This window comes from Nicotiana attenuata, chromosome 5 (genome assembly GCF_001879085.1).
Source record: "Nicotiana attenuata strain UT chromosome 5, NIATTr2, whole genome shotgun sequence".
In the NCBI taxonomy this organism is placed as follows: Eukaryota; Viridiplantae; Streptophyta; class Magnoliopsida; order Solanales; family Solanaceae; genus Nicotiana; species Nicotiana attenuata.
Window position 1 is genome coordinate 31,030,285 of NC_031993.1, and position 17,166 is coordinate 31,047,450.

The window sequence follows — 17,166 nt, forward strand, 5'->3', positions numbered from 1 at the left end:
AGTTGTGTTTGGATATCAATATAATTTTGGGTTGTTTTTAAATTTTTGTGAGTGATATGAGTGAAAATTTTGGAATTTTATTTTGAAGTTTTTCAAATTTTCGAAAAAATTCAAAATTCATCTTCAAGTGAAAATTGAAAAATTTTATGACCAATCACTAATTTCGAAAAAAAATAAAGATTTTACGGGAAAAAATGGAAAAAAATTCATGGCCAAACAAGCACTTTAATCTTCTCGGCCAGTTTAACTCAACATTGGTGATCAAAACTCAAAAGGTCACTATTCAAAATGCAACAAGTTGGGTTTTCACTCTTTGCCTATTAATTTTGATTAAGAAATTATACTTGCTTGGTCTAATTGACGTTGGTTTTCATTTATATTATACTTATTAATATAACTCATAGTCAATAAATAAAATTGTATTAATTATTTCTTATAATTAAGATTATCTAATGGTTGTTAGACTTGTTACACATTTTGTCTGCATTCCCTGCTTTCAGTACTTCTAGAAAGTTCCCAAAAAAAATGCAGTGATTATATTTAGCAAATCATTGGTTATAGCGTTATACTTAATTCTATTCCTAAATATAAAGGACTTCTTTCACTTTTAGCCCGCGCCAGAAACTATTTACATTCGACAACCGAAAAAATATGTAAAATTTATATAATTTTGTATCTAATATACACAATATATATATATATATACAAAAAATATAAATTTTCGGCTACTATTTTAAGAGTGGCTATACAGTGTCATTTTGTCAAATATTTATAAATATATTTATCGGAGCTGGCTTTATGTGGCTAAAGATTTCTTTCCATGAAATACTCCCAATTTTCGTAGTTTTAAGTCATTTCTTTTTCAAATTATAAAAGTAGTAGTAGGGTATGATACACGCTTTCTCTCCAATGATTTAGTCAGATGTCAAAATCTATCCAAAAGGAGCAAATGGTAGGTTTGTTAGCACAGTGGTTGATGTTCTAGAAGCTTAGCTCATGGACAAATATGTAAAGTTTTTTAATCACATAATAATTAAACTATTCTAATTAATCCTTATTTATTGGCTTAGTCTTGTATATATATATATATATATATATATATATATATTTGTTCAAGATTTTGTATGAGGGAGTATCATATGAAGTATTTGTAATTAGATCTAGATAATGAACCTATTCCTATTTGTTAAGTGTAAAACAAACGAATATTGGGTAGGCCAGGGTCAGAAGATAGTAGGTCGGACATCATCGCAACATAACAATATTCTTGTGATTAGGTCAGCTTTATTTTCTTGGTTTCTCGCCCGTTGTCCGGTATTAGTATTGGGGCCTGATTAAATCTTGATTTGCGTCAGAAAGTTTGACATTGAGGGATAACGCGCTCTATAATAAAAGCGATTTCATACCCAGAGTTCGAATTCGAGACTTTTGATTAAGGATGAAGCAATACTTATCACTCTACCGCGACCGTTTTTGATAGGTCAGAAACTCTTCAGTTCTATGCAAGGGATCATTTGACAAAGGGCTATAATATAATTGGGGGTTTCTAATGTAAAAATGAAGTGGTAGGTAGATGAGGACAATTTTGTAATTTTGAAAATCTTAGACATCACTTTGCAAAAGTCAATGGACATTAATTATTGTTTAAATTTCTTATACTATATCAGTTAATTATCAGTATATGTTTATTTGTCTCAACTTTTTTGTCCTATTTCTAGACATTTCATATTATAACTAGAACTAAGGTGTAAAGCTAATAAAATTAATGATAAATTTTATTAGTACCAATTAATCACTCCATAAAATATGTTAATACTCTATATATTGGTCGGAAAAAACTGACCAATATATAATTAATTTTAAATTATAAAATTGCATGCAACACAATTAATTAGAGTTAAAAGGTAAAAGGAAAAACTGAAAATTACAGTAATTTTGATTGCCAAAGCTAGGTCAAAAACTAAGATGAACAAATACAATCAAACTACAACTACCATACCCTCTCAGTGGAATTGCACCAAACATTTACTCAATAAAATCAAAATTTTAGACAAACTTCTATCTTCTATTGACTGCACATTGTTTAGTTTTATTTGGAAAAGTTACGTTGGTCTATTCATGTCGACTTTTACGAGGTTTCATTTTCATAGTAATTAGTTAGTCATATATAGCTCGAACGAGTTACATATGTACGCAGATTAAGCTATTTCCCTTTAAGAGTCCATAATCCTTTTGCCTTTTTAACTCATATTTACTTTCTTCTTTTGTATTTTTTTGTTTTTAGGTAAACCTTCATTTGTTGCTACAGCTGGAGAATAAAATTCGTCGGGAAAAAGTGAAACATAATTAATTGAAATCTGACCATATCAAGAGTTTCTTTTACGGCTTGTTTGGATGGTTGTACCTGTTGTATCGTATGGTATTGTTACTTTAAATATAATATTTGTTTTGATTGTTATTTAAATTGTATTGTATCGTATCGTTAAATCTGTCGTTACGTAACGGCAAAAAGTGTCACTTTATGTAGCGACAGATTTGGTGTGGTAACATTGTTACCTTGCTTTTTTCCTCTCATTTTATCCCTTTTTATTATTAAATAATCATATTTTATCTTTTACCCTACTTATTTATAAAATAATTCTATTTCGCATCCTATTTTTTCATAGTAATGTTGCAAGTTTATTCTTTATATTTTTGGTGTGTGACATCATGAAACGACGACAAACGATACAATCTATTAGGGATGTGCATGGATCGGATCGGATCGGATCGGATTTAGTTAGCACATTTTGGATTCGTATTTCGAATTTCGGGTTCTACAAAATGCAATCTGAATCCGATCCGAATTAACATTGGATTGGATCGGATTTTAAACTATGGATCAGATAAATATTTCGGATTGTCGGATCGGGTTGTCCGCATTATTATGGCTTATTGCCAATCATATTCACCCTTTCTTAATGCTCTCCAAACAAGTTGTTAGTTGGGTATCATTTACATATATATGCAAGAGAAAAACATAATAGTAGTTTACAACAAATGATCTAAAAAGAAAGGGCAACCCGGTGCACAAGACATCCCGTATTTATGCATAGTCAAGGAAAGGTCGAATCCGAAAGAATATGTTGTAATCAACCTACTCTAATACAAATATTAGTGGCTGCTTCCACTCGAACCCGTAACCTATAGGTCATACAGAAATTATGAAGCCAGCAAATTCCATTCGGAGATATCCATTTTGGAATTCCAATAAAATATTGATAATAAAAAATAATAAACACGTGATAGCGATATCGTGTATACGTATAAAAAAGAGAGCTCCTAAACCTTATTTTGCAGATGAAAGAGCGACGATTTATTTAAATAATTCCGAAAAAAGATAGTTGACAGTATTATTTGATATATATACTCAATAATTTTTCGACTTTCATGACAGAGGCGTATCCAGGATTTGAGGCTTATGGGTTCCTACCATAATTTCAAATTAATATGCAATAATAACTGGGTCACAGTCAGATATTTACCAATATTTAGTGAATTTCTTAATATAAATACAGAGTTTACGCAAAAGTTACTGGATTCCCGGGAACCCGTAGTCTATGCACTAGGTCCGCCCTTGCTTTCACCTCTCCCGTTAGCTGTAATTCCTCCCCCCATAACAATTGCTATAAGATGGGACTCAGAATATAAAGGGAAAATTACTTTATTTTTCATACCTTTTTCTTTTTTCCTCCTTTTGACTCATTTTGGGGAGGAAGGATTTTTTTAGAACTGTCGATGGCTTACATTTTCATTTGATTACTTAAAATTACTATAAGTTTTTTATGTGTGAAAATTACAAGTTTGGAGATCTACGTATATTTACCCGTAAAATGGTACATTTGAATTTATAACATAATTTATAGATACGTGAATTAATTTGATCCAATAATACAATATAACTAAGAATAGAAATAACTTGAAGAAAATACAAGTCTCACTGTGGGCTTAGCTTCTCCGATAACAATAATAAGAGCAATATCAAGACACTACTAGAAATTCGGCAAAAACCGACCAAGGTCGACTGGCCAATTTTGGTCGATCAAAAAACCGGCCATAAAACGACCAAGGTCGACCGACCAATTTTGGTCGGTCAAAAAACCGGCCAAAAACCGACCAAAGTCGGTCAGTATTTCAAAATATTTTTTTTTCGAAACCGACCAACTTTGGTCGGTTTTCTTTGGTGCAAAAATGCGAGAAACTATTTTTGAGTCCCGCAAAATTTATTTTTCAAGAAACTGACCAACTTTGGTCGGTTTTTCATTTAAAATAAATTAAAATTATTATTAAAAAAATCGACCGAAATCGGTCGGTTAATTAATTCGGCCGGTCATTTTAAAAAATTGATCGAATTCGGACGGTAAATTTATTTTTTAATAAAATCGACCGACTTTGGTCGGTTATTTTCGTGCGAAAATACAATTAAAGAGTATAAATGAAATAAAAGACAATCGTAATACAAAATGCACCAATGGTCTAGTGGTAGAATAGTATCCTACCACAGTACAGACCCCGGTTCGATTCTCAGATGGTGCATTTTTTAATTACATAATTAAAATACCGACCGACTTTGGTCGATTTTTTCGGCAATTTTTTTTTTTGAATTTAATTGACCGACCAAAGTTGGTCGGTAATTTCCGACAAACTTTGGTCGGTATGACCTCCCGACTTTCAAAATATCGATTACACGTTAATGGTCGCGTTTTGGACGGTTATTGGCCATTACCGACCTACTTTGATCGATTTTTTGGGACGATTTTTCCCGAATTTCTAGTAGTGAGAACAAAAAGAGAGAAAGTAGTTAATAGAATAAGAGCAGATTTTGGCTTTTGTATACAAATGATTTTTTATGTCCTACAATAAATACAAATTCTCTTATTTATAGCTCTATTCAAGGAGACAAGATTCTCAAAATCAAGCTCTTCTTTAATATGAATAAAGCCCCTCTTGATGGCTGAATAACGACTGGTTTTGGTGCAAAGATTCTTTGTAACACCTGCTCATTGAATGTTGTACTATTTCCCAACCGATATCTTCCCTTCAAATCTTCGTCCTCGATTTCACTGTCTTCCGAACTCACCCAGCACTGGTCACATGTTCGTAACCAGTGCCAATTATTTACTGACTCAGTTCTTACTTGTCTTTGCTTCCACATGTCAATTCATCGAGCATCCACTTGTCGTTATCAATTTTACTTCATTCAACGTATGTACCCAATAATATTGCCACAAACCTTTAATGATAAATACTAATTAACGGTTGTAATAAAAGCCCAAAATTGCTCTTTGCTAGTCCCAAAACTCAACACTCTGACGTAGAATTGTTCCAATTTTCTGTAGAATAGAAACTATATTCTTTTTATTCTTTAACTAATCCTGTCTATAGTTAGGTAGTCATTTTCCGATTATTTTTTGTTATTGGGAACATAATAAGCGACCAAAGAAAAGTTATTGATCATTTTATATTGTTATTGAACGTTATAGAGTTTTTCAACTCTTGGCATAAATTCGTTCCTATATACGTGTAATTACGTTTGCTTGAAGAAGATGTGACGTTCCTAATTCACTAAATTATTAATTTGGTTAATATAAATTAAGCAGAATTAAATTACTAAGCAATTGACCTAATCCTTGTTTGAAAGCTGATTCCAATATTTCAATACGCATTAATAAAATTATTACTGCAGGGTTGGACTTTTTCCTTGAAGTTTGTCTAGGCTTCAAGATATTGACATTTTGACTTCTCATATTTGTCCAATGTCAACCTTTCCATGAGACTTCTATTTTTTGGCTTCTCTCCAATACTATATATAAATTTGGGGTTTTATCAACTTTAGCCTGCGTAAAAAATCATTTACATTCGGTAATCGAAAAAGTGTATAAAATTTGTATAAGTATTGTATATAACATATATATATATACACATTTTCGGCTATTATTTAAGAGCGGCTATACAATATTGTTTTCCCTATAATTTTTGTGCAAGAGATGAGAGGAGGAACAACAACAAGTTATGTATATTTATTCACATTTTGTATTTACGTCTGATCAAATAATTTAATTTTAGCAGTTAGATAAAATGATACTGTAATACATATCGTACTTGATCATACCATGGTTAAGTAATAGATATGTATATGAAAGGCACGTCTTATATTTATTGATTTGATATAACTAACTGGTATGGATAAATTTTTCAAAGTTTTTTTTATTTTTTCTAACATTTTACTATTTTGTATTTCAAAAATAACGACTTAACTACTTGATCAAGTTCAGATTCTTAGGGGATTGTTGTTACTATTTTTGACGTAGCAGCATTTAAATGCATGACTTTAGACGTTCTTCAACATGGGAATGTAATCTTTGGTTCTCTTATAACATGATCTTTTTTTCCCTTTTATTTTCATTTTATGATAACAACTTGGTGAATAATATTCAGTCTTCATTGTTTATTAGAGTAAAATAAAATATAGAGGTGAAATGGTCAAAACGAGCAATGTCCGTCTGCTGCTTTATGTTTTAAGGACGCGTTTGTCCATAGATATTTTTTTTTTTATTGTTTAAATGTATTTGTCCATAAAATTTTGTAAGTTTTTGAAATTTTTTCGAAAATGAGTTTTTCAAAAATCAAAAAAGTGCGTTTGCCCACTTTTTAAAAAATGCCAGAAAAAGACTTGGTTCCCCACACACAAAACTGCAATATTTTTTCAAGTGATATGCTGTTCAAACATAATTTAAATTCCAAATACTATATTTCAACTTAACTCCAAATACCAAAAAAAAATAATTCAAACGCCTACTAAAAATGACATTATATTGCGAAAGCTAAATTTGACCTTTGTGTAAACCTAATATAGTTCAATACCATTATGCTCGTTATCTCACTAATCAGAAGTTTCAAACTTAACTTGTATAGTAATCTTTTTTTTTTTTTTTTTTAATAGTTGGAAGAATACTTCAAAATGTACTATGCTTCTGATAGCAATTTCAGATTCAAAAACAAAACAAAAAGAATTGTAAGAGTTTTGTTTTTGGGGTTTCGTCTAGCTATTGGATTTTAAATCACGAAGTTGCATGATAAAGTAACTTTTAGCTTCAATAACATGATTTTGTATCGTACGCAGTGGTGTAGCCAGAAATTTCTGTTGGGTTTTTAAGGTATTTAATTAATATATTAAATACTTAAAAGAGGGTGAATGGGAAATGGAGGGAAATGAAATTTTTTGAGTGAAATTTTAAGTTCCCCCTCCCTTGGCAAATGGGCATTGTCCCATATTGGAAGAGGAAGAGGTTTTTATGGGTATATAAGCAATTGCTCTTCTTCTAGCTCTTAAAGAGTTGAGAAGAAGGCAAGCCTCGCGCCGTCGTCGTCGTCGCTCGGCTCGGCTTCGGCTATGGCTTCGGCTTCGGCTTCGGTCAAATGATCGATTGATTGACTTTTTGAACCAAATTTATTTGTTAATAGTAAAATATTAACAGAAATATTATTAAATATTTGTTTTAATAACAAAATATTAATATTAAATATTAATATTAAATCCAATCCGTTTTTCTGTTTTGGTAACAGAAAAGTAACTACCCTCTTCAATTTTCCCTCTTTATTTTCCCTCTTTATTATTGAGTAAATGGCCATTTATGTAATGGCATTTATGTTGTAGGCGTTTTGCATAAACAGCCATTCTGAAGAGATTCAACTTTGGCTATAAATACAACACTATTCTGCTCAGAATTTTGACTACAATTTTCTGAGTTTCCTCTCCTTCTTCTGCATACTTTTAGCATCAAAACAAAGCAAAAAGTAAGTGTGATTTGCTACCGAACTTTATGTTCGCTGAAACACTGGGGTTTGAAGTACCACTACACCAGTGTGTAATTCGTTCTATCCTGGGAGGAAATAATCCATAACCTTGGGTACTAGGAGGGGATTAAATTCCTTAAGGAAACACTGTGAATTCAGTGGGCTCGAATTGGTTTATAGTCATTTCTGTTTATATTCATTACTGTTTATATTCATTTATATTTCCAGAATTTATTTTACAAATACAGTGTAATAACAATTAATTCCAAATTCAAGACAAAATTCCACGTGACTAGACCGAATAAAAAATCACACCGGGATACCCCTGCAAAAACAGACAAGAAGAAAGAAACATGACCATATATATGAATTAGATATGAACATAAACCATGGGAAATTCTAAGTATGCCATACTAGTTGCTCATTGAACAACAAAAGGATGTTCCACCAACAACAGACACACAAAAAAACTTCAATTAATTAGCTATTTTATTAAGGTCATCAGCTGAATTACATAACTTCACTCTCTCTACATGAAAACTATACTTTAGGATGAGAAAAAAGAACATTTTAATAATGACCGAGTAAAATCTCGTTAACATAAGCTTTGAGATTTACATTAGATGAACCATTTTCATTCATAGCTTCCTTAGCTAAATCCTCCCATTTCTTGGCATTCTCTCTAAGCTCCTCCCTTTTCTCTCCTTCCATCACAATCTCTATACACCGCGTGAACTCATCTCTTTCGACGAGACCTTCTTCATTGGCATTCACTCTGACGCCCGTCTTCCAAACATCTTGAATGAGCTTGGCGTTACAACCTTGATCCGTCCACAACGGACATGCAACAACTGGAATTCCAGAAGATAAGCTCTCTAAAATCGAATTCCATCCACAATGTGTCAAGAAACAACCCAACGAAGGGTGTTGTAAAACTTCCACTTGTGAACACCAAGATACTATTTTCCCCTTCTGTTCCAATTCCTCTTTACAACTCAATTTTTCCCCTAGTTTTTCCCCGTCTTTTCCTTCCCTAATCACCCACAAAAATGGTCTTCCACATTTTACTAATCCTTGAGCTATTTCCTCCATCAATTGACTTGATATCTCAGAGTAGCTACCAAATGCTATATAAATAACTGATTCTTTACTCCTTGTATCCAACCACTCCATGTAATTCTCCGAACTTCGTCTCAAATCAGCTCCAAATGAATTATCAGACGGATCTTTTCCACCAACAAAAGCCGAAGGAATTGAAGGGCCAATTCCAACCATTGTTAAATTTTTCAAAACCCTCAAAGCATTAGGTTCCAAAGCATCAAAAGTATTCACAAGTACTCTTGGATTTTCTTCACTATTCAATAGCTCAATATGGTCTATAATAGATTTAACTCCCCAACCATAACTAGAATTCACGTCAGTGAACACAAACGAAGGAAAATCGCGACGACTCAGCTGAGGCAACCCTGGAAGCTCTACAACTTGATCTTGAGAACAATTCTTGAAATAATCAGCATAATTAGACCCCACTTGTGGAAATATACTGGATATATTATTGTTGTAATCAGTGAAGCAATAATAATAAATATCGAAAACTGTGGCTGGTTGGATCCAAAAAAGTGTGGATGGGATATTAATGTTCTTGGCCACGAAACCGACCCAAGCCATAAGGGTCGTATAAATAATACGCGTGAAAGGGCGGCCCTCTGCCGCCCTGGATGTAACGAGTCTGGTCACGAATTCAGATCCGTGACTAATCAAAGAAGAATAAAATGAATGTAACTCATCTACTGATCCTTTAAAATTTCCATCATAGCCATCAGAGAAAGGAGCAAAGGTNCAAGGATAAAGCATTAAGGCTTTTTAATGATTTCTAAATTGATACAGGGTATATCAAATAGTGTATCTACGGGATCGACACGTTTAGGAATCACCTATGTAAGTGTGAAGTGTTAGCCGCTTCAAGGAGAACACAGCAAGGCCAGTTCTCTACGCACTTATGAAACCAGGCGGTGTTCATGGCTGAAACGAACACAACAATGAGAACCAAAGACGGTTAAGGGTTGGTTGTGTGACTTGTGGTTGTCTAGGTATACACTAAAGTTCGACGGTTCAAAGATATCAAATCTACCGATTGATCGAGTATATCCGACATAAGTTCACTATGGAAAGTTCAAAGGGAAACCTACTTATCCAGATGCAATTAATCCTTACTTGTGAATCACACAGTTTTTCATGCATACTTCCGTGATATAGCCATTCCCCATTCATGTGGGGGATTGTTGGGTTTTTAAGGTATTTAATTAATATATTAAATACTTAAAAGAGGGTGAATGGGAAATGGAGGGAAATGAAATTTTTGAGTGAAATTTTAAGTTCCCCCTCCCTTGGCAAATGGGCATTGTCCCATATTGGAAGAGGAAGAGGTTTTTTATGGGTATATAAGCAATTGCTCTTCTTCTAGCTCTTAAAGAGTTGAGAAGAAGGCAAGCCTCGCGCCGTCGTCGTCGTCGCTCGCTCGGCTCGGCTACGGCTTCGGCTTCGGCTTCGGCTTCGGCTTCGGATTCGGATTCGGATTCGGATTCGGATTCGGATTTGGTCAAATGATCGATTGATTGATTAACTTTTTGAACCAAATTTATTTGTTAATAGTAAAATATTAACAGAAATGTTATTAAATATTTGTTTTAATAATAAAATATTAATATTAAATATTAAAATTAAATCCAATCCGTTTTTCTGTTTTGGTAACAGAAAAATAACTACCCTCTTCAATTTTCCCTCTTTATTTTCTCTCTTTATTATTGAGTAAATGGCCATTTATATAATGACATTTATGTTGTGGGCGTTTTGCATAAACAGCCTTTCTGAAGAGACCCAACTTTGGCTATAAATACAACACTATTCTGCTCAGAATTTTAACTACAATTTTCTGAGTTTCCTCTCCTTCTTCTGCATACTTTTAGCATCAAAACAAAGCAATAAGTAAGTGTGATTTGCTACCGAACTTTGTGTTCGCTGAAACACTAGGGTTTGAAGTACCACTACACCAGTGTGTAATTCGTTCTATCCTGGGAGGAAATAATCCATAACCTTGGGTACTAGGAGGGGATTAAATTCCTTAAGGAAACACTGTGAATTCAGTGGGCTCGAATTGGTTTATGTCATTTCTGTTTATATTCATTACTATTTATATTCATTTATATTTTCAGAATTTATTTTACAAATACAGTGTAATAACAATTTCGTCAAAGATGTTCAAACTTTAAACAAGTCAATAATTATTTTTGTTGTCGATAAATGGTGTACCAAAATTTTTAAAATCAATCTGAGCAATATTTAGTTAAACAATAAAAAATACTTGTAATCAAACTATAATTTTATAAATTAAAATTAACATAAAAAGACAATGATAGAAAAATTACTAATAAAAGTAAGCATAAAATTAAAGGAAAGAGAGAGTCGAGAGAGTTTGTAGTCTGTACTTCGTAGAGAGCTTTTGTTGAAGAAATTTTTGTTGAACTTGACTTTTAAATTATAAAATTTATTTAAAAAATAACTTTTATTTAGAAAATTACTTTTTAAGATTAGTTGTTTGTCTTTATATACATTTAAGTATTAACAATTTTTTTTTTAAATAATTAGATTGAAAAAGAATCGAATAGATCATATTGGTGGTCTTCGGTTAATTTTGGCAAACAAAATGGGCAAATAACTTTGAACTTGTGAACAACATATCACTGTGAACACCCTGGATCGTTGGACTATCTCACCCAACTATGTTAAGGGTGTCCAAAATATAATCTATAGTCATATAAAGTAGTATTTGACTTATATACGCGGTGTAATTTTTCAGCGAAGGTGATCGCTTGACCACCATTGGCATGGTGTGGCTACGCCACTGGTCGTACGTTACTTGTTTTTCATGTTTGCCAAAATATTAACAGGACAAGAAGAATAAAACTTAAATACATGCCATCCAACCGCTTAAACTAAAAATAATCGAACGATGTAGAATATAATGTATCTCATATACTACTCCGTATGTCCCAATATATGTGATACTCTTTTTTTTTAATCAGTCCCAAAAAGAATGACACTTTTCTATATTTAGTAACAATCAGCGTTAAACTTTCTTCTTTACTCGTAGCGAAATAATTTATAGTCATACTAATTCTATGATTTGTTTTAGACCACAAGTTTCAAAAGTCTTCATTTATTTCTTAAACACGTGCCAAGTCAAATACCTTAATATAAATTGGGATGGAGGAAATATGGGTGTAACCATAAATAATTAGTATAAAATCTATGTATACCGGTTTAAAAAAATAAATAGTAAATCCGACCGCCTATTTCTATAAAGATCCCATAGGATAAAAACATATTGGTAGAAATGACACTAGGTAGCCACTCTAAAGAGATGCAACAACAACAACAACAACCACTCTAAAGAGATGCTATTTAAGAATTATCCAACGCATCTTGAATTTCAGTTTTTCAGGATAAAATATCCCGAGTTTTCCTGAAATTAAGAATTTTAATTTAAAATTTCAGGACAAAATAAGTATTGGCTAATTTTTAAATAGCATCCCGGGAATGGCTATCTATGCACTTGCGCCTACTAATTGCTAACAAGTTATTTTTGATATGGATCAGGTAATTGGACTTCCTTGTTTGGACCATTTGATAGGTCCACACTTTTTTTTTTTTTTTTTTTTTTTAATAGGTCCACACTTCAAAAATAAAGTGAACGGTTAGATCTACGTGACGACGTTCGCACGAAAATTTGGGAACACCTGATTCTGTAGACTTGTCACTCACGTTGTGAGGGTTTAGGTAAAGCAAAAATGCAAAGGGTTTTGAAGGCTCGCCAGCTCGTTAGGGTTTTGAGAAACTCGTCGTCTCCGATTTTGCTCAACTCAGTGTCACGAATTCAATGTCATTGTACCTATGAAGCTACTGAATCATGTCTCAACTCTTCTTCACGGCGTGGTTACTTTACCTCTGGTAATTATTCATTTTTGATTTGAGCAAGAGGATGTTTTCTTCTGGATTTTACTAGGTCAAAAATTGTGAAATGTGCAATTTGTTCTATAGAAAGTATGATTGCTATTTGAAGATTTTCTAATTAATAAATTTTCAACTTAGACAAGTCTATACCTGAATGCTATAGTAAAGTTGCTGTTGTTTTCCGGCTAAATGACAGATTTGATTTACCGGTATCCTAAGATAGGTATATTATCGATAACCAGGTACTACAATTAATGGAAATTATATGCAAACAGAATGCAATATTCGGAGAAATGTATGTCAATGTGAGAAATGCTCTAGGATGCTCAAGGCATCATTTTCTACAGAAGCAGGGCCAGTTGAAAGTAGTAGTGCGACAGGTGATAGTTTGTTTTCGCGAATGGTTTTGAGTGGTTTTGATTTTTATGTTTATATTTATTTCTGAATCGTAGTTTTAAAGCAGAATCCGTGAAGGAATTGTATGATAAGATGCTGAAATCTGTCGTGGAACAAAGATCTGCTCCGCCAAATGCCTGGTTGTGGTCCCTAATACAAAGTTGTGTGAACCATGAAGATGTTAATCTTTTACACGACATTTTGCAGAGACTTCGGATATTTGTTAGTCTCTTTTATCTCGTTGAATTAATAGGAGGTCCTTGTTAATTTGCTCGTCTAATGGTAGGTAGCACGTGGTGTATGTTTGAGTGCAGAGACTTTCAAATCTCCGTATCCATGAAAACTTCAACAGTGCCCTCTGCCAGGACATTACAAAGGCTTGTGTACGTGTTGGCGCCATTGACTTGGGTAAATTTCTGAGTTCTCTTTGCTATTCTTCAGTATTTAAGCTTAGTTGCTTGTTCCCATCATTTGTAGTGCAAACTTGTTAGTATCAATAAGGAAGCTAGACTTTTAGACTGAAAGCAGAAGTGCATCTCATCACGTTGCTTTGACTCTGTACACTTGTTCATCCAAGCTAAGTAAAATTAATTTTTGTAAAAATTCTAGTTAAAATCTCCATTATTCTCCTGAGTGAAAACTCCCAAGTAGGAATATACTTGAAATATTTGAGTTTTTAAGAAATTTTTGTGGTTACAAACTTTTAAAAGGGAAAGACTAACCATCTTAGGATTGGGATTCTTGCTGGGATGACACGCCGGATATGCTTTTGCTCGTCTTTATGGATTTTCTAATGTGTAAGCTAAAGCTTTCGAAAAGACGAATAACTTGAGTAGGTCAATAAATGAGATGAAAGAAAAATTGCAAATATTATATGCAATTGATTTCTTTCAGTGGTATCTGAATGGATTGTTAAGCTGAATCTTCAAGTATTTCTGCTTACTAAAAGCTTGTTGAGAATGTTAAAGCTTCACCTTGTATACAGGTAAGAAGGTGTTGTGGAAGCATAATGTGTACGGATTGACTCCTAATATTGGATCTGCTCACCATTTACTGGTAATTTGGAGTTCTACTTTGGCTTCATGATGTATGATATGTGTGTGATTACTAAGCCATGTAAAACTTGGTGTTGTATGACTGCAGTTGTTTGCTAAACAGCATAATGATGTTAAACTCTTGGTAGAAATTATGAGACTGGTGAAGAAGAATGATTTGAACCTGCAGCCTGGAACTGCAGAAATTGTCTTCAGGTACAGATCCAGTATAAACTGTTATCCAATATCTCTTCCCTCTTTGATTTTTATTTTTATTCTCTCTTGTCTAACTAAATTTGTGGCGATCCTATTGCTCTTTACCAGCCTGACATTTCTATATTTCTGTAATATGAGGATCGTAATATCCGTGAAATTGTCAATGTTCGTTTCTTTTACTGACAATAGACATAATTAATCGTGCTTTGAGCACTGTTGCTGGGAAGTAGGAACCTTTAGGAAGAATAGGGGATTTTCTACTGCTTTTATCTTGAGGTCAAGACCAATTTCGAGAATTGCACATTACATTGCATTGTGTTCCAGCTGGATTGCACCCATTTTCACTTCATGGAGCGATAAAGACAAAAGGACCTGCTCTAGTTCAATAAAAATCATGAGAACACAATTGAGTAGTAATGTGCTTTTTGAGATCAAGTTGGGTAGTCCTTACTTAATTTTTGGATACTTCAGACTAGGGCCCTAACTTACATCCTAGAGGTTTGTGCCGATAGGATGATAGACTTATAAATTGTCGTGGAGCATGAGATATTAGTAGATTTGGTCTTATACGAGGACCATGTGGTAACCGGCTTGTGGTATGCCAGGGGATGTATCACATTGGATATTTTTTAATAGCTAAATTAAAGTAATGCTTTGCAAAGAAGATTGCATTTCGTATTGGGCTACTAAGTAGTGTTCTTAAGTGATTTTATTTTGGTCTTCAGTGATGAAAGATGAACCCTATACATACAGGCATGCAGATGCTTTCCTCTGCTAGTTTTGATCAATAGCAGCATGTACGTTGGGCAATTAAAGAGTAATTGCCTTTTTAATGACGTCGTGATATAATTTAATTTTCTGCTGATTTTTTTTTTGATTTGTTAATTTTCTTCTGAAATTTTGTAGATATTTTTCAGTTCTTGTATAAATTTTATCATCTTATAGTCATGTAGATACTGTACTTATTTTGAAGAGGCATGTATGCAAATTGCCACTTAGCTATGCTAGTTTTAACATAATAATATGTATCTTAATGCAAGTAACATCAATTATCTTTATTATTTATTGTTATATCTTGGCTGAACTACAATCTGTTGCTTCCTTATACTCTTCATTCTTCCTAAAAAGATCTTTTAACTTGTTGGATTAATTTACTGCAGCATTTGCTCCCAAACGAATAACTGGGACTTGATGTGTAAGTATGGTAAAAGGTTTGTCAAAGCAGGAGTGAAGCTACGAAAGACTTCCTTGGAGACTTGGATGGAATTTGCCTCAAAAATAGGTACTTACTCTCCTTTTCTCCTATAAACTTTAAAAGATTTAGAACTTTATATCACAATCCTCTCTTTTTATGCATGAGTGCGGTGGTGGATGATGTTAAGTTTTTAAAATTGCAACAAGTAGTAGGGCGAATTTTTTAGTGGCTTCAGTTATGGGATTATAGTTTCCTAATGAACACTAAAGCTTACTGCTGTGGCTTTGACACTCTGCTGTTACTGCATCTTTGCTTCTCCGAAGGAGACGTGGATGCTTTGTGGAAAATTGAGAAGATACGATCAGAATCCAAGAAGGAACATACTCTTGCAAGTGGACTTTCATGTGCTAAGGTAATTCAGTTTCTTAGTTTTGATTTATTTTACATTTCCTTTACCTGCCTCTCTTTCTTGTTTCAGCACAGAAATGAATGACCTAAAAGGGGATCGCAATTTGTATCATATATCCAATTGGAGGAGTGTTCAAAAAAAATGTTTGACGCCTTGATAGAGTAGACTTGTTGACACATCTTTTGGTGCTGTCTTGCATTTAACACCACTGTCACTTACCTGTCGAAAGAACGTGCGTTTGGATTGCTCTGCATAGTTACACCTCCTCTTTCCCATCAGCTTATATTCAACTGAAATAGGCAGCCATAGCTATGTAACGACCCTTACTGATATAAGGGCAAGCTATCAAGTTCAACGCATGGTTGATATAGTGCTAGGCAAGTCTTTCCCCACAGAGACCCAGTAGTTTTTGACAGTCTTAGTGCAGTCTGGAAGATAATGGTAAAATGCAGCATCATTGTTATGAAAGCTGATGGGGGAACTCCTTTAACATTGGTTGTAAAATCGACTAGCTGATTGGTTTCTATTTCTTAATGAAGATTATGAAACTCATGTCTCCTCAGCTTTCTAGTTGCTTACAAGTTGCAAGTGCACCTACTATTTAACATCTTCTTCTTTCGGCAAATGTATATCCAAGCACTGAAGAGGGACAGATGTGCTCTCACAATTGTTTCCTTGTTTGTCGATATTAACAAATTTTGATTTCGTTTGTAGGCTTTCCTCATTGATCACAAACCTGGAGATGCTGCTGCCATCATTCAATTACTCAATCAGGTGCCTGCCAGTTTTTGCTTGTTTTAAAGTTTTGGAGTCTTTATTTTATTGTTCTATGGAGAGGATGCCATCAAGCATGGCATAGCTTGTGCAATGGTTAGGATATTAGGTTGGAACCGGAGCTTTGCAAATAGTCTGCTCTCAGACAACTGCAATGGATGTGCTCGAAAAAGTGTTCATCATATTGATTAATGGATGATGTGCGCTACTGACTTCAGCAATTTGATAAAACTGAAAATTCATTGTAACCCCACAATAATAATGTATAACCCCCCCCCCCCCCCACCACACACACA

At 33.6% G+C, this 17,166-nt stretch overlaps 2 protein-coding genes across 3 annotated transcripts in view; one reads left to right on the plus strand and one right to left on the minus strand.

Annotated features, from left to right (window-relative positions):
• Nucleotides 8,303-9,690, minus strand: LOC109226096 (crocetin glucosyltransferase, chloroplastic-like). The gene has a single exon (XM_019390899.1). The coding sequence runs from the start codon at nt 9,688-9,690 to the stop codon at nt 8,407-8,409; it is 1,284 nt and encodes a 427-aa protein (XP_019246444.1). The 3' UTR covers nt 8,303-8,406.
• The window catches only part of LOC109225598, a 6,206-nt gene continuing 1,645 nt past the window's right edge, over nt 12,606-17,166 (plus strand). The window contains exons 1-9 of one of the 2 annotated variants that reach the window (XM_019390316.1): nt 12,606-12,843; nt 13,089-13,226; nt 13,310-13,464; nt 13,557-13,650; nt 14,228-14,298; nt 14,386-14,492; nt 15,653-15,774; nt 16,011-16,099; nt 16,811-16,870. In XM_019390316.1, coding sequence (XP_019245861.1) covers nt 12,684-12,843; nt 13,089-13,226; nt 13,310-13,464; nt 13,557-13,650; nt 14,228-14,298; nt 14,386-14,492; nt 15,653-15,774; nt 16,011-16,099; nt 16,811-16,870 — 996 coding nt within the window. In that variant the 5' untranslated portion in view covers nt 12,606-12,683. The remainder of the gene's footprint in view (nt 12,844-13,088; nt 13,227-13,309; nt 13,465-13,556; nt 13,651-14,227; nt 14,299-14,385; nt 14,493-15,652; nt 15,775-16,010; nt 16,100-16,810; nt 16,871-17,166) is intronic. The other variant, XM_019390319.1, reaches the window with a different exon arrangement.